This window comes from Choloepus didactylus, chromosome 8, assembly GCF_015220235.1.
Source record: "Choloepus didactylus isolate mChoDid1 chromosome 8, mChoDid1.pri, whole genome shotgun sequence".
NCBI classification, from domain to species: Eukaryota; Metazoa; Chordata; class Mammalia; order Pilosa; family Megalonychidae; genus Choloepus; species Choloepus didactylus.
In genome coordinates, this window is record NC_051314.1 from 54634802 (window position 1) to 54661602 (window position 26801).

Here is a 26801-nt window from a genome sequence, read left to right on the forward strand (position 1 = left end):
TCCTCCTGCATGGACATCATTCTCTCTCATGGCATTTGGTCTGTGTACCATTCTTCACTCAATATCAAGGTTGTCAAAGAGGAAGAATATGTGTGCACCAGTTCTAAAAATTCTATTTCAGCCCTAAGCATGTGATGCTCTCCATCCAGAGCTAAGCTTTGCCAAGGTATACAACAGTTTTTGAGGTATGAATGTAATGCAGCATCTTTTCAAGATAAGAAAAACAAGGTTAAGTAACTTTAAGTTGACTATCTGAGAAGTGGCAGATCCAGGATTCAACCCAAGTCTGTCTAATTCCAAAGCCTTTGCTTTTCAATCCAAGCATGGTGTCTTCCTAGGTAGGTGGGATACAGATATTATACTTTTTTTTTTAACTTGAAGTAAAAGCTAAACTTTGGTGTAGAATGTCATTTTACCTTAATGGTCTTCTCTGTTAAATCAGTGGTTTTCAAAACTCGTTGCACATTAGAATCATCTGGGAAGCATTTTAAAAAATAGATACATTAACTCATACCCAGAGATTGTGATTTTAAAAGTTCCCTGATAATTTGTGTATCCAGGGTTGAGAAGCACTGCCTTACACCAGTGGACCTTATGAGGGCCATGGATCTTAAACCCTGCATTAGAATCATTGGGGGAGCTTGTTGAAAATGTAAATTCTTGACCCCTATCTTCATTATATTCCTATCATATTGGCTTAGCAATATTCCACTGCCATATGTTTAAGAGCCCATATAATAAAGTTCTCTTGCCAAGAAAAAAAAATTAGTTTCCGCTTATGAGCAGTTGCCTCTCTACACAAGGCACCATTTTGTTTTGTTTTAATATATCTTGGCTTACATCTGAGCATAAGCTTTGTTAAAGCCAGAAACCCATTTGAGCATCATTTTCTCTCAAGGGAATTCAAGCCTATTCTATATAGATTTGATCCTCTGTTGCTTTTTTAAATATTATTTTTGTACATGCATTAGGCTCTGGCAGCGGGTAACCCGAGCCATAAATGCCAAAGACCAAACAGAAGCTACTCAAGAAAAATATGTTTTAGAAGAAGCTCAAAGACAAGCTGCCAGAGATCGAAAAACAAAAAGTGAAGAGTGGGCTTGCAAGTTATTTGAACTTGATCTACTTACAGGAGAATGGCATTACAAGTTTGCAGAGTAAGTAATTTAAAACAATTTTTTGCAAACAATATATTAGCATAGTTTGTTTACATTTCTAAAATTGTCATTGTTAACGATATGGATTTTTATTAAGCCACATGTATTCTGTGAGATTTTTAAACTTGATATTCCATTCATTATAAACTTGACTCCATGATAGTATTAACCTATAAAATAAACTGAGGATCAAATTAGATTTGAGAATCAGATTAGTAATATAGTATAATTACTATATTACTCTACAATAATTGTTATAATAATATAACAATATAAATAATTGTTTATAATCAGTAATGAAAACTTAATCAAAGAATAGAAAGTTTTTGACAAAGTTTTTGAGTTCTGTTTTTAGTCATTAATGATATTCTTTTTCATTTGTGTAGTACCCGACCATGGGACCCCCTTAATGATATGATACAGTTTGAAAAAGATGGTGTTATCCAGACCAAAGTGAAACATCGCACTCCGATGGTATGTCATAACTAGATCCACTAGGCAAACAGATTTCTTAAATATTTAGTATCTTTGGCAACCAACATTTTAAAATTTCATTTCAAAATTTAAAATTTTCTTTTTTCCATTAACAGCCCTAACATCAGAGAGACACACAAGGCATCTGTATTTACTCCTAAAGGAAGAAATTACTGATCATAATAAATCTGTGTTATACCTAGTTGTATTGCTGACTCCCATTGTTCCTTAAATAAGCTTCTCACCAGTCTTCCTCAATCTCCAATTTGAATCTACTCTATAGAATAATTTATATCTTACCTAAGGAAAGGGATTTGAATTCTAAATGTTATAGAATTTTAAGTCTTCAGGACTCAAATATCAGACATACCTATAATTGTCTACTAAAATTTTTCAACCAATGTGACATTTATGGTTTTTTTTTTTTAAATTTTCCTAGGTCCTTGAGCAACTAATTTAATTTGTTTCTTCAAGAATAAAGCTTGTGGGAAAGGAAAAATAACTAGAATACTTAAATTTATTTTCTCAACTGAGAAATTATCATTCGTCTTAAGTAACTACTTACTAGATTAATTCACTCAATTGTTTTGGTTACTTATTCAATAGACTTTCTTGAAAGCCTACTATGTTCCAGGGTCTGCTTGGTAAATTATGAGCTAGGATTCTGTCCAAGTTGCTAAACAAGTAGGAAGAAATTCTTATTAGTAGTAGCAGCAGCAGTAGAAATAGCAATGATAATGACTACCAAGTATATAGCAAATACAGAGCACTGTTCCAAGTGCTTTATGTCTATCTATTCTTTTAATCCTATAAGGGACAGTACTATTATTATGTACATTTTGCAAACGTAGGAACCCAGGCCCAGACTCATTAAGTAACTTGCCTAAATCTTAACCCACCCCGCTATGCGGTGCTATCAATATAGCAGTTATGCTAATACCCAATCCTAGGTCACAAGTATATTCAGTAGGGTGAATCCTGATTATGAGATAGTTTCATTTTCTCCCCTCCCCCCTTAATTATTTTGGGATACAGGCATTGCCTCAAAAAAAAATCCTGTAAAATATTGGGAAGACATAGCAACATGCTTATTTTGGCCCTTCCAAAGAATTGTTCTTGGATCTGATTTTACCTCTGTGTCATTTAACAAGTAGGAGAGCCCAGTGTAGGCTGAATCTTGAGCCTGTCTGTCTGTTGCATATTATAGAAATATTATTTTATTTTAAAACATATGAATAAGACTTTGCAAAATTATTTCAAAGATTTAGTAACTGGAGATAATTCCTGTTTGGAACAGTAAACAGGTAAGAAAAAAAGTTAAAAACTTACAACCCCAGTTTCCTTTTTCTAAACATGTATGGTACCTTCCACTTCTGATTCTAGTTTCTTCTCTAGCATTTAGATTTTTTAAATTTAGGACTGAGTACCAGAATTGTAAACCTATTAATAGATTAGAGTAGAAACTAGAATTTAGGCCTAATTCATGGTTTGATATAGTTTCATATCATGTGCATGTACTTAAAAAGCTTTCAGTAAGTTTAAATAATGCTCTGCAAAATAATAGTATTTTTCCATTATCATAAGATACTTTCTACATTATCCAGATATTATTAAAAGGAATAATCTAAATAATTTGATTGGAAACCCAGCATCATTCAATGGGAATGTTTCCAAAGTTGGGAACAAGATAACACTATAATTTAACATTTCTACTGGCAGTACTGGCTGATGCTATTATAAAATGGGAGGATATAGATATTTACTGTGAGGATATAAGTATCTCTGAAAGGACATACAGACTAATTGCAGTGGTTACTTATTTAGTGGAGGAGAGGCTTAGTTTATAAGGAAGAAAACCCTTTAATTTTTGTATGCTTTTTTATACCTTTTGATGTTTGTGCCAAATTAATGTTTCCTATTAAAATAAATAAAATAATTTGATTGCATGAGTGCATCACATCTTATTTTTTGTTTTAATTAGACTATTTTATCTTTGGTTTTTTTTTTTTCTGAATATAGTGCCCATGAACAGAGAGTTTGACAGTTGTTCAACAATGAACTTTAATTATAATTACAGAATTCAGTATGAACTCACATAATGTATGTGTTTTTTTTCCAGGTTAGTGTCCCAAAAATTAAACGTAAGCCAACCAGGCAACAGAAGAAAATGGCAAAAGGCTATTCCTCTCCAGAACCTGATATCCAGGACTCATCTGGAAGTGAAGGTAAAAAATTTTTATTGCAAAGTATTCTCTATAAGAGTCTTAATTTTTTTTAAAAGAATATTACTACACTATGTTTGATATGAATATGGTTTTTCATATTAACTCAAGATAAGTAAGAGTTTTGTTGGCTGAAGCTTGGGGGGTGGGGTGCAAAAGCTATTTTAGATCATAGATAAGTTTCAAGACCAGGTCACAAAGTAAAGTCATGGGCAATGAAGAAAAGAGTCCTGCAAATCAAGAACCACACAGTAGTAGTAGCTCTTACACCCTGTTAGCTACTGTAAAAATGTTGATGGTTGCCTAGATTCAATTCAGAAAGCATTTTTTGAGCTTTTAGTCAGCTCTATGCTTTAAAAAAGTTATTCATTCCCAAAATGAATTATTGTAGTGTTTAGAAGTTACAGACTAGTAAAGGTATAACTGTCAAAACTATGGACTACTAGATTAAATAGTATGCCATTCTTGTGCAAATCAGATAATGTATAAACTGTCTTGATCTACATTGAAATATTGTCAAGAAAGCATTAATGTCTTAGACATTATGAGAAAATACAAGAAATCTAAGCCATAGTCTCCACTGAGCTTATACTACATTGGGAAGTTCCATTTTTACCTACAGAGATAACACCAGGGGTGAGTAAATGAAAAATGCCAGGAAATTATACAGTGTTTTATGTTATTCCCATTTTATAGAAAAGAAGCTGTCTAGTTTAACCTCATTAAGGTCACATCTCTCATAATGAGGTATATACATAAGTTAAATGTGCAGATATTTTAACTCCTTAATTAACACTTATCCAGTCTACTATAGTACTTATAATGTATTAGCTGACATTTATTTAGCACTTAACATGTGCCAGACTATATGTTAAACACATCTTACAACAACCTTGTGAAATGTAGGTATTATTATCCCTATTTCACAAATGAGAAAACTGAGACTTGGAGAGAAGTAAGATCTGAACAAAAACAGAAAGGAAGGAATGGATGTAAGGGGGAATTGAAATATATATTTAGTACAGCTTGCTGATTGGCAATAAAAATTTAGAGAGGAAGTATCAAAGCTGACCATAAGGTTTAAAGTTTGGATGACTAGGGGAATAATGATAATTTTAACAATTAATAAAAAACTGAGTGGGGGCTCAAAAAGCAAATGGGCAAGAAACAGAAGATAGTAACACTTTCTCCAAACTAGTATACGTTTTTAAATTAATTATTTCTATTTTAATTAGTTAAAAAATCAGAAGAAATGCCATCCAAAATTTAATTTGTGGTTACTGTAAATATATTTGTAGTATTCTGGTTTTGAAATTATATATTTAAAACCTCAAAAATGCAAAGTATTTGTATTAAGATGCTCAGCCCTAATCCATAAAATAATATCCAGGAAAAGGAAAATTTTTATTACACAGGAATCATTATGTTGAAATGTAGACTGTGTTTATGATTTAAAATGTTCATTATTTTCATCAACCTTATTCTAAATGTCTTTTTAAGCCCAATCAGTGAAACCAAGTACAAGAAGAAAGAAAGGGATAGAACTGGTAGACATCCAAAGTTCCATCGAATCTATAAAACAAACACAGGAAGAAATTAGAAGGTAATACATACTGAGAGTGATAGTATTCATTTGTGTCCAAAGGAGTGGTTAAGAATCTGGGTATGTAAGAAATCATATGCAAACTTTATATTTCTGTAACATTGCTAAGCTAAAGAACCTTGTCCTCTATCACCTGATGACTGAAACAGAATTTTTCCAGCACTAAAATATTGGGGGCGAGGCAGGGAGGGAATGGACTTTTATGTTTTTTTAATCCTGTATTTATTGAGCAGTGGCATCTGTGAGGATAGAATTAGATTCTCTTTATCTTATTGCTGTAGCATGCTAGGAATGTAACTGGATTGGGTGTGGATATGGGGTTGTTTCTGAGAAAGTTAACAAAGGCTTCTTAAGTCCCCTTTGTGCACAGCTAATATTTAACCAGAATGCACCAGTTGTTGAAATATTGAAATAATTCCATAACAATGGGTAAATAGCCACTGCCCTGAAACATCTAATTGCTCCCCTTGCAGTCCCAGATCCTCCCCATACACACTTCCCATGATCCAACAAGTGAAAGTTGTAACACTTAGGAAGGTTCCTTGGGGCAGAAGGGGTCCTGATCTTGTTCCACTGCTAAGATTGGTGCCTCCCACTGCTATGGCAGTCATAAAAATTTTTAATATTAGCCTACCTGCTTCTGTATATTCAGCACTCAGTGCTAGATGTTTTGGAGGATTGGAAAAAAAAAGAGAGAGAAAGAGAGAGAGACAGTCATTTTCTCTTATAGAGACCTTATGGCGTACATTTAGATGCTGTTTTCATTTGCAGCCTCATCTCCTGCCATTCCCCTGCACCGATCCCAAGCTCTAGTATTACAAAATTCCTTACATCTCCCAGAATGCAATGTGCTGTCTCTCATCTCAGGACCTTTGCCCACACCGACTCCACTTCTTAAAATGACCATTCTCCCACTGTGCCCATCAGGAAAAATCCTGTTTATCCTTCAGAATATTTCCCATCACTCATCCATGCCCTACAGAGTTAGTTAATTCCTCCTCTTGATTTGCATAGTTCCCTAAATGTACTACTTCTGAGCATTTAACTACACTACAAAGTTGTTACTGTGTATGTTTTATATACCCCATGTACTATGGAGTTCCTTTAAAGAAAGAATCATGTCTTGTGCATTTTGCTATCATTGCCCTTTATAAACTAAGTGCTCAAGAAATGTTGCCTAACTTAATTGTATTTTTAAATTAATGAGCCTACTTGTTTATTGTGTCCTTTTCTTTATCTTTATACTCGTAGAACAGTTCAATAGCAGAAGTCCATAAAAGACAGTCTTCACTAAACAATTCCTTTTAACCAAAAGCATTTAGGGTATCATGAGGTAATGTAAGCTCATTTCATGATGAAAATAACATCTTATTTCTTGTTTGCATATGAAATGCCTATATAGCATTGTTCAGGTTAGGTACTCATGAAATTTATTGTATTAGATTATTTTTTTCCTGAGAAGTTCAGGATTTTTCTCCACCCCCATCTATATCTTCCTAAAATAAAGATAAAAGAACCTTAGTAAGCCTACTAAGAAGCAAAATTTTTGATGTTTTAAAAACCACTTTTCTAATAGAGGTGATGCTTCATCATCAGACTTTAATAATTAGATTTGATGCATATCATTGAATAATTAATATGCTTGCTGCAATAAGGAATTATAGATTTAGACCTAAGACCTGATAATAGTTTCACATAATATAATCAATTCTCTGTTCAGGTAGTAGTAATTTGTTACTTTAGTTAATTTAGTGTTCTGTGACCAAATAATATCAAATTGTGAATTCTGTGCTAATATTTTTTTTGACAGATCATTATAAAATTTGTTGCTTATTTTTGTAGAAACATTATGGCTCTTCGAAATCATTTAGTTGCAAGCCCACCTGCCACGGATTATTTTCTGCAACAGAAAGACTACTTCATCATTTTCCTCCTGATACTGCTTCAAGTAATAATAAACTTCATGTTTAAGTAGAAGTTCTTTAGAGTTGAATCAGTGAACTGGATTGATCACATTTGGTCTGGGACCAATGTTCAAATGGTTTGGTCTTTATTAAAACATCAAAATATTTCTAAAACAAAGAGAAAAATTTAGAGGTGTTGAACTTTCATACCTTTTATTCTTAATCTGAAATAAGAGCTGTCCTATTTGGCTATTTAAAGTGAGCTATATGCTAAGTGCCAGAACATTTCTAGCTTTTGTGAGTGTTCGTTACATGTGAATATCATCAATCCACATGTATTCCCAGTTGTCTCTTATGTACTCTTATCTGTCTTTGTCTTCTATAGTATGTTCTGAGATATATCGTTAAACATTGTTCATAAAAAGATACTATCAATCTTATAAATATATGTATAATTATTTTCTTCATAAAACAGGCACAAAACTTTTATCAATAAGGAATTACAGAATGGGAAATGATAGAGTAATATACATATTATAAACAATTCAATGCCCTGTACTGTTAAAAAGGAAATTATTGCCAAAGCACCGCCTAAATTGTCTTCTTAGAAACTGCAAGAAAAGAAGTATGAATGGTCAAAATTGATACACTAAGAAAGATAAGTGGCAAAGTGCTGTTTAAAAAGCTTACATAAGATTTTTCTTTGGACCCTTAGAATTTAATATAATATTTATACACACAGGTATATATGTATGTATGTGTATATCACTATAAAAATTGGTATGCAGCTACTTGGATCTATTGACTATATTATTGATTATATCTTTCTCATATGATACCACCTTAAGCACTTGCTGAAAAAAGTGTGCTCAAATTAATTGCTATCCTCTTTTTCTTATTTTTGCTTTTTAATTCAGCTGGTCCATAACATATGACAAATTCTAGAGATATTTATAAGACATATGAAATGCTGATAATTCATGTATTTTCATGAACAGCTTTTAGCTTTCATTTAGACCTTTGTGTGTGTTCAGTGGATAAGTAGAATAGAAAAAAATTATAACCAATATTTCACTTCAAAAGCCAGAAAGAAAGGCTATTAAGAAAGACCAGTTGTTCTGGGTAGTGGCATTTATGTGTACATTAAAATTGATTTCTTTTAAATGTGCAATAAGTTAAGCAAATAAGAACATCAAGTTCTGAGTTTAATTCTTTATTATCCCTATTCTTAATAACTTCATTCTGTGGCAAAACCACAGTTTTTCAAGATTCCTTTTGTTCAGGCTCAGGCAACTTTTTTCTAAGTTTTTTTTTCTTCAGTTTAATATTTTCACTGTGTTTTTGCATAAATTTTTATAGTCCTCAAAAGCAATTTTTGCAAATGTTGTTAAGTTTAGGACTATGTTGTCCTAAGATATATCTTATAACCCTGAGGGTATAGATTTTGAAATGGTTATTAATGAAGGTTAGATAGAGAATATTTACCTTTGACAAAGAAGAGACTTTGAGAAACTAGTAAAAATTTCAGTCAACTGTTTATGCCATGGTAAATATAAAATCAAGGGATAATTGCTAAATTATGAAAATTAACCCTAGTAAAAAGAGCCTACTTTTTTTTTTTTTAACCAATGTAGCTATCTTAAGTATACAACTTATGTGATCCTTAGGTTTTATGAAGAGACATTTCCCAGGTATTATTGGTAAAACAATGTGGTATTCCATGTATACATGTGAAAAAAAAAATTTAAGTTGATTAAAGCATAAATAGGATGTTCCTATATCCAGTATTTTCATGACTACACTAGAATGGGTGGTTTTATGGTTGCATTTCATATCTGTCAGTCAACTTTTTGTACTCACATTCTGTTACCAATGTTATGCTAAACCACATATAACTGATATATAATGTTTTGTAAATATTGTACAATTAGATCTTTTTTATGGTTTAAATTAGTATTAATTTATCTATATTATATATAACTTGATTGGCTGATCAAAAAATATTTCATCATTAAACCTGAAAAATGTTTTTGTTTTTGACCTGCTTTGGGTCTTTGATCTTATCCATTTGTGTGTTAGTTTCATTTGTTTGTATGGTTATCTTCTGAAACTGGAAGGTAATTGTTTTCTTTATTTTGTATTTTTTTTAGGGTAGATGACAGGGGTTCTTACCCAAGGAGTCAAAAACTATTTCATGAGAAAGAGCAAGGTTATTTGTGACTGTTTCTTATACACTAAAAGCACATAGCTGATCTAATAGTCTTCTTATGCTTTTAGTTGTATGAATTCCTTCTGTGAATTGAACACAAAACTCAGGAATTGGTGGCTTAGTGCTAGATCACTGCTTTTACTAGGTTTAGTATGTGGATCCTTCAAAACACATAATTAAACTTTTGTATTTAGCTATAATATGTAATTGACTTTGAATGTTCTTTACATGAGGTTAACTTTCCTTCACACCTGGATTCCTAAAAAATGGTGATTTACAGTTCCCAGTTGTCTAAAAGCCTCATAATGGTTTCTAGGATTTAAGACCTTATGACCACTTTTTTTTTTCATTTGATCAAAAATTTTTTCTCACATGAAAATTTAGATGAGTAATAATTATTGACATGTGCATTTCTTTTTTATTTGTTAAATGTACTATGCCAGTTGTATACCATTTAGTGAGATGTAGCTGGCCTAAGAAAAGACAATACCTAGGGTATGTGAAATGTTAAGTAAGTTTCAGCAGTAGGCTTTTTTTTTTTGTATTTTATGTTACTACTTTTTTGTATTACTTAGTTAAGTTTCAGCAATAGTCATTTTTGTTTGTTTGTTTTATGTTACTACTTTTTTGTATTACTTATAAAGGTACAGTTTAATTTTTGTCACAGCTCAGTTGGCAACTGCATTCCATTTGAAAAATTGGCCTTGTAAAAATATAAACCTCATTTATGTATCCATGCTTTTGTGCCTTTAAGAAAATCTTTTGTTATATTTGTGTTACAGAAGTATAATAGATTCAAAGTGTTTATAAGCTTGTCATAAAAGGGTCATTTCTGTGTCACTTAATTTCCTTTTATATAGCTATAACATATTTAAACAGTAATGCTGTACTTTTATAAGGGTTTGTCTATATATTTTTCACTCTCAGACATCATTGAAATAGACTTGCAGATTAATCTGAGTATTGTAAACAGTGCCTTTTTGATGGAATTCACACTGTTTTGGGTGTCAACATGTGCCATATACATAAAGTTTTTGTGGGAGGCAGTTTTAACTTTTTGAAGAATATCTTAGTCAAATATTTAAGAAAACAAATGTATAAATATAAAATTCCATTTTTTCCAGTGTTTCATATTTGTAGTGAGTGAGCAATGAATATATTTTTGTTTGTTTGATGTACAGTGATGATGGCATTATTGATAAGCCATACATTGACACTGCAGATTATTTTGAATTATGCTAAATGTACAGAAATAAAATATCAAACCTAACATTTTACCATATTTTCCATTTGAACCAATGGGGGGAAATCCCCTGGAAATAAATAAGTTTACATTTCAACCTCTATCTTATTTGACTAAGGGGAAAAAGAGATTCTTTAAAATGTATACCAGCCACTGTTGTATAATTTGGTTTCATTTTGTTCTGCTTATAGTGAGTGTATCATATTTAATTTACTTTTCATTGCTCTTATCATATTTGTTTGTTTTTGTTACAGTTTTAAATTGAAGATGGACTGTTAAAATTGTATAGAACCAGTGTCTCGTTAATATGATTCATATATTTAGAAGAGCCACATGAAACCCATGACAAAGTGAATGTGAATATACTTTCTAAAATACTTAGAAAATTTTATCTTTCTGCATTTATCATGTAAAATTATTTTAGTATTACAATATTGAAATTTTTCATTTAAAGAAAAACGGCATGAAACATTTGAACTGATAAGCTACAGTATATCAGTTGAAAATTTATTCACTTTTTAGCATGCTAAATGTATATCTAAGTTATTCATCTTGTTTAATGGCCATTTATAAATCCAGGCACTACCACTGGTCAATTTTGCATAGTAGAAAAAAAGTATGTTATCTGCAGTGTAAGTATAGAACACTGTCAAATTCTTTTCCTTAAGGGGCATAGTATATGTACAGATAGTCATAGGCTACTGTTTTGTAATGTATTACATTTCCAATTTGTTATTCCTGACCTATATATATGTTTGCAGAGAGGATAGAAATGAATTTTTTAATTATCTGTAAAATTATGCTAACTTCTACAAGTAGGCATTATAAATAAAATTTTTAAAAAGAGCAAACTCGCATCAAAAGGCCTTTGAATACAATACATAATGACTATTAGCCCTAATTTTTTTTGCAGGGGGTTGGGAGTTGGTTGCAAAGGATGGTAAGGGGCTTGGAAAGGATTTAACAGTTCGAATCCCTACTGTATGTTTTATTTGGTACTGTCTATCCATTCTTCTTGAATCCTCATAACAACTGTCAGATAGGTGGAAGTTAGTCTAATTTTATGGACTAAGAATCTGAGACTGAGAAGTTAAATGAATCCAAAAGCCATACAGTAACAGTGATGGCAAACACAAGTTTAAATCCATGTCTGATTCCAGTGCCCATGTTCTTTCCACTGTACACTTACAGAACTTTGCTGTTAGCCCTTTATTTTCAAATATTTGGAATAATCTACTGAGTGAATCTGTATTGAGTAGTGTAACTCATTTTATGGTGGGTATAACTAGAAAGAAAAAAAAACCTTACTATTAAGCAAGCATACATATAAAACTCACGTGAAAATGCTTTTTTGCCCCTGCAAATCACCTATTAATCCAAACTGATCTCATGTGAGTTCCAAAAAGTCATTCCTCTCAGGTTTTCCTCTACCCTCTCCCATTTTTGTTTGTTGTTGTTGTTGTTTTAATTATTTTTATTATAATCTTGGAAAGAACTGATTTTTTTTGAATTTCATCCAGGGGCTCCATGTTTTATACACTTCACTGTTTGCCATTTTATTGAATTCTAAGTGTAGAACAAAAGTTGAAAGTTTAGAAACGATTGAAATTCATGTCCTGAACTAGGAAGCAAACAGCTCAACATGGGACTGTATCTTTAAAAAACTAGAGAAATGTTTTTGTGTCAAAATGCCCCCTCCCTTTTTTGCTCTCCCTCCGGATTCATTTGCTTCTGGCTGATAGTCGATTGGTTCTATTTCAAAAATTGTGGGGAAGGAAGGGGCAGGGCTACAGATTTCTCCTGTCCTGTGTGCATAGGAGTCAGGGGTAAAGAAAAACAGCTCCTAGCTCTTCTACCTCATGCAACATCTACAAGATAAGTCATTTTCTTGCTAATATTAACCATGTGTTATGACTAGGTGTTGTGCTGTTATGCTAATCAACTTGTCTCCACCTGCAAAATGTTCCCTTCTTGTGGGCCAGGAGAGTGATGACCTGCCACAGTAATTTGGTGGGTGTGCAATAAATATTTGACTGCTCACTATATGCCAGGTTTTGTCCTCCTCAAAACCCTATTTCTCATTTATATAAATATTATCTCCATTTTTCTTAAAGATGAGAAAATTGGTGACTAAAGCGGTTACTTGCTGAATGTCACAGGTTAATAGTCAAGCAAACTTAGGTCTGAATTCAAAGCCCATTCTCTTAACCACTTCATCCTTAAGTGTGTTTGTGTGTTTACAAACGCTTTAACATATGAAACAGTATGTTCTTTCTGCCTGTGGATTGCATCCGATAATCTTAGGCTACTGTATTTTTAAAGCATTATTAATGATCACCAGTAGGGCTAAATGACCTAAGTCTTCACATCCATTGCATCTACTAAGGAAAAACTAAGTAGATTGTGGTGCCTAGGGTTTCATATCAATGCCTGAACCCAGGAAACATGGCAAGGCCCCCTGTGAAGGACACAAAACCTGCAGCTCTTGGTTATAGCCAGACCCTCCTTATCTGTCCTGCATCTCGAAACGGCGTGATAGGGAGTGAAAGGTGACTGACTGATAGAGAGTGTGGACAGAGTACGCGTGAAGCCATGGCAAGAGTTTTGCTACGAAATGAGCAACTTTTGAGCGGGAGTAGGGGAGAGCAGGTCAGTTCTACCCGTGGTGCACTTGCCGTTCTTCACACAGGCCCTACTATAATGCCGACTTAGGAAGGAAATCTCCCAGAAGACAGCAGGGATTTGGGGGCAGCTGAAGCCACGGAAAAAGAATTAATTTTCCGAAAGAGGAGGTTTTGCGGTTTCCGCTTCAGTGACAACCACTGGAAAGACCTGGCCTTTCTACTTACGCACGCGATTGGACCGTGAGTGGCAGAGAGGCGGTACATTTGTGCGGAGCGGGCGGACAGGAAATTCGCTCTCCCAACCAACTAAGCCGCGCCTCCCCGGCTTCCGGTCTCCTCCCTGTCCCCCACTTCCGGTCTCGCCCCGCCGCTCCCGGAAGGCTGAGTGTTCCGCTCGCTGGCGGCGGGGAAAGATTCTGACCCGAAGAACTATGGCTGCCGAGGGGTCTGCGAAGACGGCGTTGCAGGTGGCCGAGGTGCTGGAAAACATCATGAGCAGCTGCCTGGGGCCAGACGGGCGGCAGGTTTTGTGTACGAAGCCCACCGGTGAGGTGCTGCTCAGTCGGGATGGAGGCCGCCTCCTGGAGGCGCTACACTTAGAGCATCCCATAGCGAGGTACCTGCGCCCAAACGGTTGTTTATCCTGTGTGTAGCCGGACACCCCAGGGCAGTTCCCGGAACCTTTTGTTCCATTCTGAGGCCATGCGTCTGGAAAAACTAACCCTGGATAAGACCGTTGTAGGCTCGGGGTTAGAACGTTTCCTTGGGGAACACTCTCCCAGACCCCAAATCTTCTCACTCCCCCTCCCCACTCTACCCCAACCCCAGAATCTTGGAATAAAATAAAGTGTAACTTGAGAAAGGAAAAACTAAAACCAAGAACGAATGTCAAAGGGACACTATTCTCATGTTTTGTCTGTGCCTGTGAAATATGGTTTTAACTTGATTTAGATTTGGAAAGCCAGTCCTCTGAAAATCTGAGTTGCTTTCTTTTTTTTTTTTTTTCTTTTCTTTTTTCTTGTTCTTTTTTTTTATTTTATTTTTTTATTTTGTCCAGGATGATTGTGGCATGTGTTTCCAGTCATCTCAAAAAAACAGGAGATGGTGCTAAAACATTTATTATCTTTCTTTGCCATTTGCTCAGAGGACTTCAAGCAATCACAGACAAAGAAAAGGATTCTTTGATTTCTGGAAATATTCAAACTCATGGAAGGCATTGGAAAAATTGTTGTCAGTGGAAATTTATTTCTCAAGCTCTTTTAAGGTTTCAGACACAAACATTAGACTATGTGATGGACCAATACTTACGCAGACACTTTTTGACTATCTTTTCTTCATCTACTAAAGAGAGAATATTGTGTAGGAGATCTTTACAGTTGCTCTTAGAAGCATACTTTTGTGGAAGAGTGGGAAGAAGTAATCAAAAATTTATTTCACAGTTGATGTCTGACTATTTTTTCAAGTGTATGGCTAGTAAAAGTGGGAATGAAGTATTTGAGTTAATGGATGACTGTTTTGTAGAACTGACTGTTGGTGTTACTGGTCTTCCTGTTTCAGATTCTAGGATTGTACCCGGGCTTGTGCTTCACAGAGATTTTTCTGTGTACTGCCCAGCAGATGGTGACATAAGAATAGCTGTAGTAACAAAAACCATTCAGCCTCTTTTTTCAACTTCTGAATCAGAGTTTGTTCTAAATTCAGAAGCACAATTTCAGGCATCACAATTTTGGATTATAGAAAGGACAAAAGCAATAATAAGACATTTACAGAGTCAGAATGTGAAATTGCTCCTATCTAGTGTGAAACAACCAGACTTACTTATATATTATGCAGGACTGAATGGCATATCAGTGGTGGAGTGCTTATCATCAGAAGTTTCTCTCATCCAGAAGATCCTTGGAGTTTTTCCTTTTGTACTACCACAGTCCTCTTCACAATGTGAAATCTCTCACACTGCCTTGGTGAGATTTTGTAAACCCCTTATCCTTAGATCCAAAAGGTATGTTCATCTTGGCTTGATTAGCACATGTTCATTTATACCACACTGTATAGTTCTTTGTGGACCAGTGCAGGGCCTTATTGAACAACATGAGAATGCTTTGCATGGAGCAATTAAAATGCTTCAGCAGTTATTTAAAGACTTTGGTCTAAGTTACATGGCACAAGCCAACAACAAAAATTATATATCAAGTCCTCTTACTTTCAAGAATAGTGGAGAAGGTGATCAGCTAGCAGAAATTGGTAATGACTCAACACAAAGGCTGTATCAGGGCACAATTACAAAGAACAAAGATGAACTGGCAAAAATTCAGAGACGTGTAATAGTACATTCAAATTTGGTAGTTCCAAACAAAGCATTAGAAACATACAGTCCATGTTCAACACCAAAATTGACACCAGCAGATACATATCAAACAGATGAAACACTGAGATGTTTATCTCCAAATAAAAGCAGGATAATTGATGACCATGAACCATTTATTGAGAGTAATTCTACTTCTAATTCAACAACAGAAAACACCAGAAAAGAAATTTCTTATGGAAATTTACAGGTGACAAAAATTGCTGGCAAAGGGAGCATTTTATCAGTGGAATATAAGTCACTAGAGCTGTGTACTTCCCAAAGTAACTGTTCCTCATCTTTGCCAGTAGGTTGTGTTTTGCCAGTGGGTGGTAATTTTGAGATCTTGTTACATTACTATCTTCTCAACTATGCCAAAAAATGCCAACAATCAGAACAAACCATGGTTAGTATGATAATAGCTAATGCACTTTTAGGTATTCCCAAAATCCTTTTTAAGTCTAAGAAAGGAAATTATAGCTTTCCCCAGATATATGTAAGAGCTCTTTATGCACTGAAAACCAGTCAGCCCATGGAAAGCAGCAGTCAGACAGGCTTGGAGTCAGTTGCTGGTAAGTACCAGCTACTAACTTCAGTTCTTCAGTGTTTGACAAAAATTTTAACCATTGACTTGGTAATCAATATTAAGAGGCAGCCTCAGAAAGTGTATGATCAAGATTCAGAAGATGAACTATAAAATCAAAACTTTTTTTTTTTTAACCAAATTTTTAATCCAGCTTAAGACATAAAATAAAGCTGACATGTGACCAGTGATTCTCAAGTCATTTCGGTCCAGTTAGGAAAACATGATTAAAATATCTTTAGAAGAAATATACTAAGAGAGAAATACACTGTATGAGAAGCCAAGATCTAGCTATGTCTTTTTCTTCCTCCTTTTATGCCTCTGTGTCTCAGCTTTGTGTTAGTCTGTGTATTTGCAGGAGGGTTTTTCTTTATAGCTCATTTTTACTTTATGTCTTTTTTACTCTCTTCATCTCTCCTTCCTCATCTGTGTTTAGCTCATAGAATTATTTAGTCTCAGATTAGAACGGGGTCTTAAAATGCCATCCCATTTTATTTGCTTCATTTAAAATAATTTAGTTCCCGTACTCATAATTTCATGTAGAAAAGCCTGGATAGAGTTTCACCAGCCATACACCATTGAATATGTTACAGAAAGGATATGAAATTCATACTTTCATTTTCTTGTGGCCCCTAAAAGCTTGTGAAGATAATGCTTGTAATTGCTCGTTTTTCCTTGTTTTTGATAACACAGCCAGAGTTCAATAGTAACAATAATTTGAGAATTATTTCTTACTTTTAGTGTGAAGTTACAAATGTTTGATTCTATTTTAAAAGTTTATAAATGCAGACAATACTCTGCCTCTAGCTGTGGAGAAAGATAATGTCTGCTACTTTTACATTCTTTGTCAACACCCAAAACACAGCTTTGTTTATACCAAGTGTTCAGAAATGCATGTTGAATAAAATAGCATGTTGAATAAAATAGCATTATCTTTAATCCATCCCTCTAAATTCATATCACAAAATCTTTTTGAGTGCTTACTATATGCCAAATGCTGAGTATACATTGGTGAATAAAATAGACATGGTTCCTGTCCTCATACACCTTTCCTCAAAAGTTAATGGGCATGTACATTATGTGGATTGAGGTTAAGTTTAAGACCGAAGGAGAACTAAACCCGAATAAGTGGTGACTAATAATGTGTTTAAAAACTGACTTTCTAACATGGAATATCTCATGATCTTTTACGTTAAATATAATTCTGTTTTTTTTAGATTTATGCCATATAATGAATTATTTCATTTCTATGACTATGAGGAGAATAAGTTTGCTTTGTTTCTTATGTTGAATTTATAGATGAATGAAACTGCTTTGAAATTGCAATACAATTTTTTTTCATTCTTTTTTTTAAATTATTGCCTGTCAGGTCATTTGATAGTTTTGTTTTATTTTGTTGTTGTTTTAAATATTCATCTGTCTTCAAAGGCATTCAAAGATTTCTGGACATGCCCAATACCTTGCATATCATAGGCATGAAATGCTAAAATAGTCAACTAGTCCAGGAACCCCTTTGTAAGCCAGGGACTGGGTCTTTTATATGTTTGGCACCTGGTCCATTATCTGGCATGCAATAGGTATCCAATAAATGTCTGTTGACATACTGTTTATTAAATGAATAGTCATTCAGTCCTCATCAATGAGGTCATGATTTTTCTATCAAATGTTCATGGGCAAAGAATCTAGGGAGAAGGAGCAGGAAATGTATAACTGGCCTACAAAAAGCATTCTTTTTTTCTTTTAATTAAAAATAAAAAAAAATCCCTCAAATATGGTGGTAAAGCTTTCATGGACCATCCTTATCATTTACAGAATGATACCAGGGAGTTACATCATTGAGATAGGAGAGCATGTTTTAAATGTAATTTTATTGTATTTATTATACTCTCTTCCACAGAGGATTTGGAGTTACTTACAATAAAAACAGACAAAATTATGATAAAACCTGAATTAAAAAAATGAATCAAGACCAAGGAAAAGATAAAGACAAAAAACAAGACCATGTTCCTCTTTTCTATTGCATAATGAATAACCTTAAAATATAGGGAATTTGAATCATTTTATTACTACTCATCATTTTTCTGGGGGTTGACTGTGCTCACCTGGGCAGTTTACACTGTATTCTACTGGCTGAGGCAGTCACAAAACTTCTGCTTAGATTTAAGGGAGGGAACACACTCAATGGAAAGATTGTCAATGTTAAATTATAAGAAGTGGGGCAGAATATATTGAGGCAGTTGTCTTTGGAAAATAACAATCTGCTACACTATGGAAGGGAAAAAGGTAAATACAAATTAACTTCTCAGCTGAGTTTTCTGTTACTATTTTCTGAAGTTACGCGTCAGTCCACCCTCCCTCAAATGCATCTTTCCCCAATAACCTTTTATGAACCTCCTTATTTTTTCTCAGATTAGCACATGCCATTTTTATGTGCTCCCCAAAACAATAAACATTAAATAGTTGAATTTTAACATCCTTGAACTGCAGCAGCCAGGGGAGCTATTTAATCATGTTATACAGGAAGTGTCATGGTGTCCATGTTTCAAATTAAAAGGGAGGAGGGAGGGGAATGCAATTTGAACTTGAACATTTGTCAGAAAATCCTCATCCCTTCCCAAACGGAGTAGAATATAAAACTCTTAGTTTCCTAGGACTGCCATAACAAAATACCACAAACTTGGTGGTTCAAAACAACAAAATTGTCTCTCAGTTCTGCAAGCTAAAGTCTGTAAGTAAGGCGTCAGTGGGAATATGTGTCAGTCAAAGTCATAGGAAGGCATCTGCCATGCCTCCACTAGTTTCTAGTTACCAGCAATCTTTAGGATCCTTGGCTTTTGGCAGTATAACTCTGCCTGTGTCACATGTCTGTCACATGTCCTCTCTGTGTCCAAATTTCCTCTCCTTATAAATTCACCAGTCATACTGAATTAGGGCCCCCTCAATCCAGTTTGGCCTCAAGAAATGTCTTAAAAGATACTGTTTCCAAATAGGATAACATTCATGGGACCATGGGTTAGGAATTGAACTTAACTTTTGCCGGGCAGGCACAGTTAAATACATGACAATATCCTTCCCATTACAGCACAGCAGGGGAAACAAAAACCATATCTTACAAACCTAGGATCCAGCACTAAGGGGATTAAGAGGTGCAGTGCCTAGCAAACTGATGCTCCAGGGTGTTAAATTCTTTGTATCAAGGATTTCTGCAGAGTTTATTGGATTTAATAAAGAAAATAAGCAGCACAGTTAATATAGTTTGGTACTTAGAGCAAACATTGATAATGACCTATATACAAAGTGTTCGTTGCAGATTTGTAATAGCAGATATTAACAACCTAAATTCTAGATGTGTACACTAAACGGGAAGAAGGGCAGCAATTTGGGGGGAAACAGATAGGGAGGTGAGAAGGCGATTTCTTAGTGTATACTTTATATCTTTTTCATTTTTGAACCATTTGAATTTACCTATTCAAAAATGAAATTAAATTTAAAAAATAGATTTAGAGAATGCTACCCCAAGAGTAATAAAGTAATATGGAACCTGATTTAAGGAAATGCAAGATTAGCATAGAAGAAAACTATGTGAGAGATTCAGACAAATCAATAGAACTTTGACAGTAAAAGAAAAGGAATACAATCAAAAGAGAGATTATTTTCTGAAGCCATACCTGGCTTAGAGTTTTCTCACCAGTTCTTGAAAATCTGAGAACATTCTCCCTTGGCAGCATGCATAGAGATGTAAGCTAAAGAAGAGTGCTAGCAAGTAGTGTAGATTTCTTCAGGGAATTTCCAGAGTCTTGGATCTGGCTCCCCCTTCTGCAGATTCACCATTGGATTTTTTCAGCACACTGAGAAAGGCTCTGGCTCAGGGGTTGACTCACACTAACCAAGTTTGTGAGTGTAATAATTTGAAGAACTAGCCCAGGAACTGGAATATTCCAAGTCCACATAACCAAAACATTCTTTCCTTATGGGTGGGCCCATATGGAAAGTCAGATAAGAATCAGGAGGTTGTTCTGTAGACATGGATCAGAACAAGAAAAATCAGATGAGCTGCTTGATCCTATTCTATTCATGCTCCAGTTTTCCAGGACTCAGTCCTGACTCTTTTCTCCACCTACACTTACTTCCTAAGTGATCCCATCCTGTTCCATGGTTTTGGGTGCCACGGATGCTGGTAATTCCCAGTTTTATATTTCCAGGTTAGTCCTCTGAACATCCAACTGATTTATCCAACTGTCAGTTCAGTCTCCACTTTAATGCTTAATAAGCAGCATCCTCTTAACATGTCCAAAATGAAATCATGATTTCCCATCTCCTAAACCTGACTTTATGCCATCTCAGTTCATGTCATCACCAGTCCCCCACTTGCTCAGAACAGAAACCTGAGACATCCTTGACCCCTTTCCTTCACATCCCACAGCCAATCTATCAGCAAATCCTGATGACTCCACCTACAAATAGATTCCAAATTCATCCATTTTTTGTCAATGATGCCATTGTCACCCTCCTCCAAACCACTTCTATCATTTGCGCAGCCTCCTAATGGTCTTCCTTCTATCTCACCTCATAATTCTCTAGAATGATATTTCCCAACTTTGTATTAAAATTTTTTAAACCCACAGAAAAGTTGAAAGAAAAGTGCAATACATCCATCATTTAGATTCTCCAATTAACGTTTAAGCCCCCTTTGTGCATGTGCATATGCACAAACACATATTTTACTAAACCATTTGAAAGTAAGTTGTAGGCATCAATATTCTTTATCCCTCAGTATTTCAGTATGTATTTGCTATGAACGAAGGCTTTCCCAGACATGACTGGGTGATTCTTTTAAAAATCATATCATGTCATTCCCCTGCTCAAAGTCATTCAAAGGACTTCCTTCACACACAGGATGAAATCCAAACTTAATGTCTTCAGAGTTCTGCATGATTTGGCCCTGCCTATCCATTAGATTTCTTCTACCATTCTCCCTCTAGCTTTCTCCCCACCAGTTACACTGACTATGTCAGTCAAGAAAATTTGTGCCATACTTGTAGCAACTCCAAATTGCAAAGGCTTAAAACGAAATTTATTTCTTGCTCACATTATGTGTCTATTAGTGGTCACATTGTTGTCTTCCTTATTTCTAGATTCAGACTTTGATGGAGCAGCCACTATCTGGAGCATTACCAATCATCATGCCAGAGAGAAAAGAGCTCTAGAGGGTCTTACGTTAGGAATTAAGTGTTCTTTCCATAAATGACATGCCATTTCTGCCCATGACTCATTGTCCAGACTAGTCATACGGTCTTACCCATTCACAGAAGAACCAGGTAGCACAATGCCTGTTATATTTTTAAATAGATGCTTAATAAATATTAGCTTTATTCTTCCTCTGGTTGACTATACATTTTTAACTTTTCCCCCTTCTTCCAGTCTTTTAGTCATGCTAGCAAATCTATGTCCTAATTGTGGCCTCATGGATACAGAAGAGACCTTTGAGACCCATGCCAGTAGGGACTATGTAGGTCACAGAAAGCAGAAATTTTTTGGCAGATTGTATTGTCTCCTATATCTCCTTTGCCATATGCTTTTTTAAACAGTGTGACTTTGACATTCCTATAGAGTGAGGGAACTAGTGTCTTCTCCCCTTTAACCTTAGTGAAGCCTTCTGACTGCTTTGCCTAATAGACTACAATGAAAGTGACACTGTGTGACTTCTTAGTAAAAGACAATATATCTTTCTCCTGGTACTCTTGCAACTAGCCCTTGGAACCCAACCACCATGCTGTAAGGAAGCTTAAGCAGTCCGTGGAGGGACTGATAATGGGAAGTTCCAAGGTCTCAGTCCACATACCTTGGCAAAGTTTGCCACCAACACCTAGCACCAACTTTCCAATCATTCTAGTGAGTCTTTGAAATGGATCCTTCAGTGGCCAGAATTTACAGGATTTATTTGTGTGAGTTGTGTCTACCCTCAGCTAGAAAATATTGTACCAAAAGAAAAATATTCTATTTTCAAAATTCAATCTTAATTTATGAGTAAGTTAGACAGTATTGGAATATTCAGTTGGTTTGCACTTACAGAGCTATGCAGGTTTTCAAAACATTGGCAGGCTGTTGAGTCAGTTTGCTAAATAGCCATTGTCTTCAGCCTCTCAAGTGCAAACACCCTTCTTACCCCCAATACTACCACCCTGGCCTCCCAGCCCCTCTCCCAGGATGCCTTGCACTACCCTTCAGGTTAACACCTGGCTCAGCAAGGGGACCTCCAGGGATCCTGCTCCAGTTCTTTGGTGTCCACTTGAATTGGTTAAGTATTAACCATGCCACATAGGTTAAGTATTTTAACTATCACTCCTTAATGCACTGCATATATTTCACGTGCATGCATTAATGTGATCACAACATACGTACTGTTTTTTAGTGATTTTTTTCTTTTCTGTATTGTTTAGCTCCCTACTCTTTTCCACACCCTCTTCATATTGTAACCCAACCACCATTCCACAAAACAGGTAGTCCCATGAACCACCTAGCAGATATCCTTCCATATTTTTTGCTAGGCTGCTTATAAAACCATATACAAATTTGTGCATACATATTCATATATGTGCTATTACATATACCTACATAGTGTTTGGGGTCAAATGAAACCGTGTTATTCATACTTTCCTGCATAACAAATACTTTTAAATGTTAACTATGGTTTTGACAGCACTTGGATTGTTTTTGACATGCTAGGATGGGATACCTCTTGTCTCATTCACTACTCCATGAGGAAGCAGAGGGACTTAACCTCCCTGATGGGTTTGGGCAAAAGAATTGTGCATGCTAAGCCCTGCACTTCCTTTCTTTGTCTTAAGAGAAAGAAGCAGTTAGCAGGTTCACCCCTGCAGAACTGTATGGGAATCAGTGGTGTCAGGGACCAGAACTGAAGCATTCTGTCAGATTCAGAGATGAAGCATTGACTTGCCTGCTCAACTGGAACTCTAAGCCCTGAGGTCCAGTATCAGAATTATCAGGAGTTCAGTCTCCCTCAGCCTGACTCTGCGATGCCCTGCCAGCGAATATTGCATTCCGTGAGGGAAGAAAGACAAGTTACTTTTGGGTCCCTGTACCAATTTGTATGTATTATGTCCCCCAGAAAAAGCCACATTCTTTAATGTAATCTTGTGGGGGCAGACAGATCAGTGTTGATTAAGTTGGGACCTACTGATTGAGTGTTTCCATGGAGATGTGACTCAATCAACTGTGGGTGAGAACTTTCATTGGATTATTTCTATGAAGGTGTTGCTCCATCCATTCAGGGTGGGTCTTTATTGGATCACTGGAATACTTTAAAAAGAGCCACACAGGCCCAGACACAGAGCAGCTGTGAGTGATATTTTGGAGAGCAACTGGGAGTGATGTTTTGAAGAAGAGCTGCAACTTACAGAGACATTTTGAAGACAGCCATTGAAAGCAGAGTTTTGCTGATGCTTTGGAGTTACTAGCCCAGAGTTTGCCCCAAGAAGCTGACATAGAGGCATTTTGGAGAATGCTATTTTGAAACAAAACCTGGGAGCAAGCAGACGCCAGCCATGTGACTGCCCAGCTAACAGAGGTTTTCTGGATGCCAATGGCCTTTCTCCAGTGAAGGTACCCTATTGTTGATGCCTTACCTTGGACATTTATGGCCCTAAGACTGTAACTTCGTAACCAGATAAACCCCCTTTATAAAAGCCAATCCATGTCTGGTATTTTGCCTTCTGGTAGCATTAGCAGACCAGAACAGTCCCCTAAAACCCCATCTCTGGCTACCCAACTGTGTTAGCCACAGACGTCACCAGCTTTTTATTGCCAGCGTCAGGTAGTGTCCTTGCACCTCTAGTGCCAGCACTCACATGCTCACATGGGTGAACTCTCTTGCCCCCAGTTTCCCCTCATCTCACCAACCAAAAAGCCAAGGATCCAAAGTATAGAAGATTCAGCCCAGGAAGAGGAAGGCACCTGTACCATAAATGGCTGAGCAGCCCTTGAGGGGGGTGAGGGCCATGAACCAGAAGGAGACTGAGATTTTTGACAATCATCTTAAAAGGCAATAATTGGATACCACTTCACACCCACTAGGATAGCTATTATTTAAAAAACAGAAAATAACAAGTGTTGGTGCATTTCTGGGGAATGTAAAATGGTACAACTGCTGTAGAAAACAGTTTGGTAGTTCTGCAAAAAATTAAACAGAATTACCGTAGACCTGGCAACTCCACTCTTAGATACATGCCCCAAAGAATTGAAAGTAGGGACTCAAATAGAACCTGTAACCATGTTAAAAACCTCATTACACATAATAGCTAAAGTTGTAAATAACCCAAGTATCCATCAACAGAAGATATGGTATATCCATACAGTGGAATGAAGTTCTGATACATGGTACAACATGGGTGAACCTTGAAAACATTACACCAAGTGAAATAAGCCAGACAGAAAAGGACAACTATTCTATGAATCTACTTATGAGAAACATCTAGAATAAGCACATTCATGGAAACAAGAGGAAGATTAGACATTACCAGGGGCTGGGAGAAGAGAGAATGGGGAATTATTGCTAAAGGAGTTTCTGTTTTTAGTGATGAAAAAGTTGTAGCAATGGAAGGTGTGATGGTAACACAGCATGGTAAAAGTGATTAATGCCACTGAATTGTACACTTGAAAATAGAATGGCAAATTTTATGTTATAAATATGCTATCACCACCACAGCAAAATAAATACATAAATAAATAAATAAGCAAGCAACCACTGGAATGGGCTAAATTTAGCCAAAGAGACTCAAGCACTATTATTTGGCATTATTAAATTTTCTCTAGCTCCAGGAGGAATTGAGATTCTAAAGAAGTGAAGTTATTGAAAGCTCCTAAGTGTTCTATGTTTGTGTACCACTGAGTAGAGACTCCCCAATTAAATGTACTCCATAGACATGAAGTTAGAATCAGAGACAAGAGACAGAGAGAGAAAGAACTTTCCAGTTCACAGTTCCAGAGTTTCCCAAGGTACAGCAATATTTTTGCTCTTGGGTGCCATGAAACATCTCTGCAGAAGTTAACTCAAAAGAGTCTATAATACTTACAAGGAAGAAAACTAGTAACAACGCTTTAATAAAGAAAGAAAAAAAGGAGTAGTGGGGTAATTAGAATAAAGAAATGTTTTATTAATTTGCTTAGAGAAATGGAAATAGTAGGGAGAGAAGAGAAATGAGTTATTCCAGGGGTGTGGGGTGAAGACATTAGGAGTAACCAGAATGGAACCCAAGACCACTAGGAACCATGCATGAAATATCTTACAATGGATAATTAGGTATAATTGAAACATATTCTGTATTGTTATTAGGTGCCTGCCAGGCTCCATTGTGATTGAAAGGCTCCATTGTGATTGAATACTCCAAAAAAGGACATGTATAATTAAAGTGGTAGGTTGAGAATACATATTTTAAGATCGGTGCTTTTTGCAACCTATTTATGAAATCTTTGGCTACTCAAGGTTTGGACCTCTGGAATGGTAACCAAGAAATCTCAAGGAAATACTGAATTTCAGAAATTCCTTCATAAATATTAAATATAAACATTTACTTATATGCACACATATACTAAATATGTATAATATATAATGCTGTTAAACACATGTAGACATATATTAAATATATGTCAAAATCAAGCATATAAATAGTCTAAAATAATTCATCTATAATCTATGAAAACTGATTTACAATTACCATAATGATGAGCTGAAGAAAACAAATTGTTTTCAAGTGTTCTTTTCTAACTTATAGCAAACTTGCTTTGATCTATTCTTCCCATAAAACGTCTTCACAGAAATTCTTTAAATAGTACAGTACACTGAAAATTCTTCATTAGAATTGCTTTTTTACTTACATTCTCTCAGCAAATCTGCCAACCAACGGCTTCTTTGGAAATCCAGAAGGCAACCTCCTAAAATTGTAAAATAAAGCATTTCGCAAAGATTTTATAATAGTAAAATGATTTTGCATTTGCCATAGTTAGCATCTTTAGGAAGCAGCAAAGTGTGCAGAGAACTTGGGCTGCAGGAAGGGAGGAGAATTCTAGATAAAAAGTATGCCGGGGTGAAGGGTGGAAAAGATAAGAGCAAGAGTCCAGTGTGGCTGAAGTGCTACCCTCTGTAAACTGGCTTTAAAAAAAGCACAATTTTATGTAGGCACTTTTATGGAAGGATACCATAACATAGCTAATTTTTCTATAGAGTTTTGGATTTCAGCCAAGCAGTATTCATTCTCAAAGTATTAAAAAAAAAAAAGACAATATAATGAAGTTTAACCTATTTGTTCCATAGCTAACATACTACAAGCAATGATTGAGAGCTGTGTGTCTGTGTGTGTGTGTGTGTGTGTGTGTGTGCATGCACACGTTTTGATAGGACGATAACTCAACATAACAAAATAAA

The 26801-nt window shown here is 35.5% G+C and overlaps 2 protein-coding genes across 13 annotated transcripts in view; both read left to right on the forward strand.

Moving 5' to 3' along the window:
- The window catches only part of OSBPL8 (oxysterol binding protein like 8), a 251023-nt gene extending 239354 nt beyond the window's left edge, over nucleotides 1-11669 (forward strand). For 10 of the 11 annotated variants that reach the window (XM_037847119.1, XM_037847120.1, XM_037847122.1 and 7 more), the window contains 5 exons: nucleotides 972-1157; nucleotides 1544-1631; nucleotides 3751-3856; nucleotides 5354-5456; nucleotides 7299-11669. In XM_037847119.1, coding sequence (XP_037703047.1) covers nucleotides 972-1157; nucleotides 1544-1631; nucleotides 3751-3856; nucleotides 5354-5456; nucleotides 7299-7431 — 616 coding nt within the window. In that variant the 3' untranslated portion in view covers nucleotides 7432-11669. The remainder of the gene's footprint in view (nucleotides 1-971; nucleotides 1158-1543; nucleotides 1632-3750; nucleotides 3857-5353; nucleotides 5457-7298) is intronic. The other variant, XM_037847121.1, reaches the window with a different exon arrangement.
- Nucleotides 11670-13453: 1784 nt separating this feature from the next.
- BBS10 (Bardet-Biedl syndrome 10) lies at nucleotides 13454-23576 on the forward strand. Of its 2 annotated transcripts, none has more exons than XM_037847023.1 (2): nucleotides 13454-14052; nucleotides 14494-23576. In XM_037847023.1, exons 1-2 carry the CDS (start codon nucleotides 13868-13870, stop codon nucleotides 16472-16474), a joined length of 2166 nt encoding a protein of 721 aa, XP_037702951.1. In that variant the 5' UTR covers nucleotides 13454-13867; the 3' UTR covers nucleotides 16475-23576. The 2 variants fall into 2 exon arrangements, with proteins under 2 accessions (XP_037702951.1, XP_037702953.1); XM_037847025.1 differs by having other exon boundaries at nucleotides 13873-13982.
- The last annotated feature ends 3225 nt before the right edge of the window (nucleotides 23577-26801 follow it).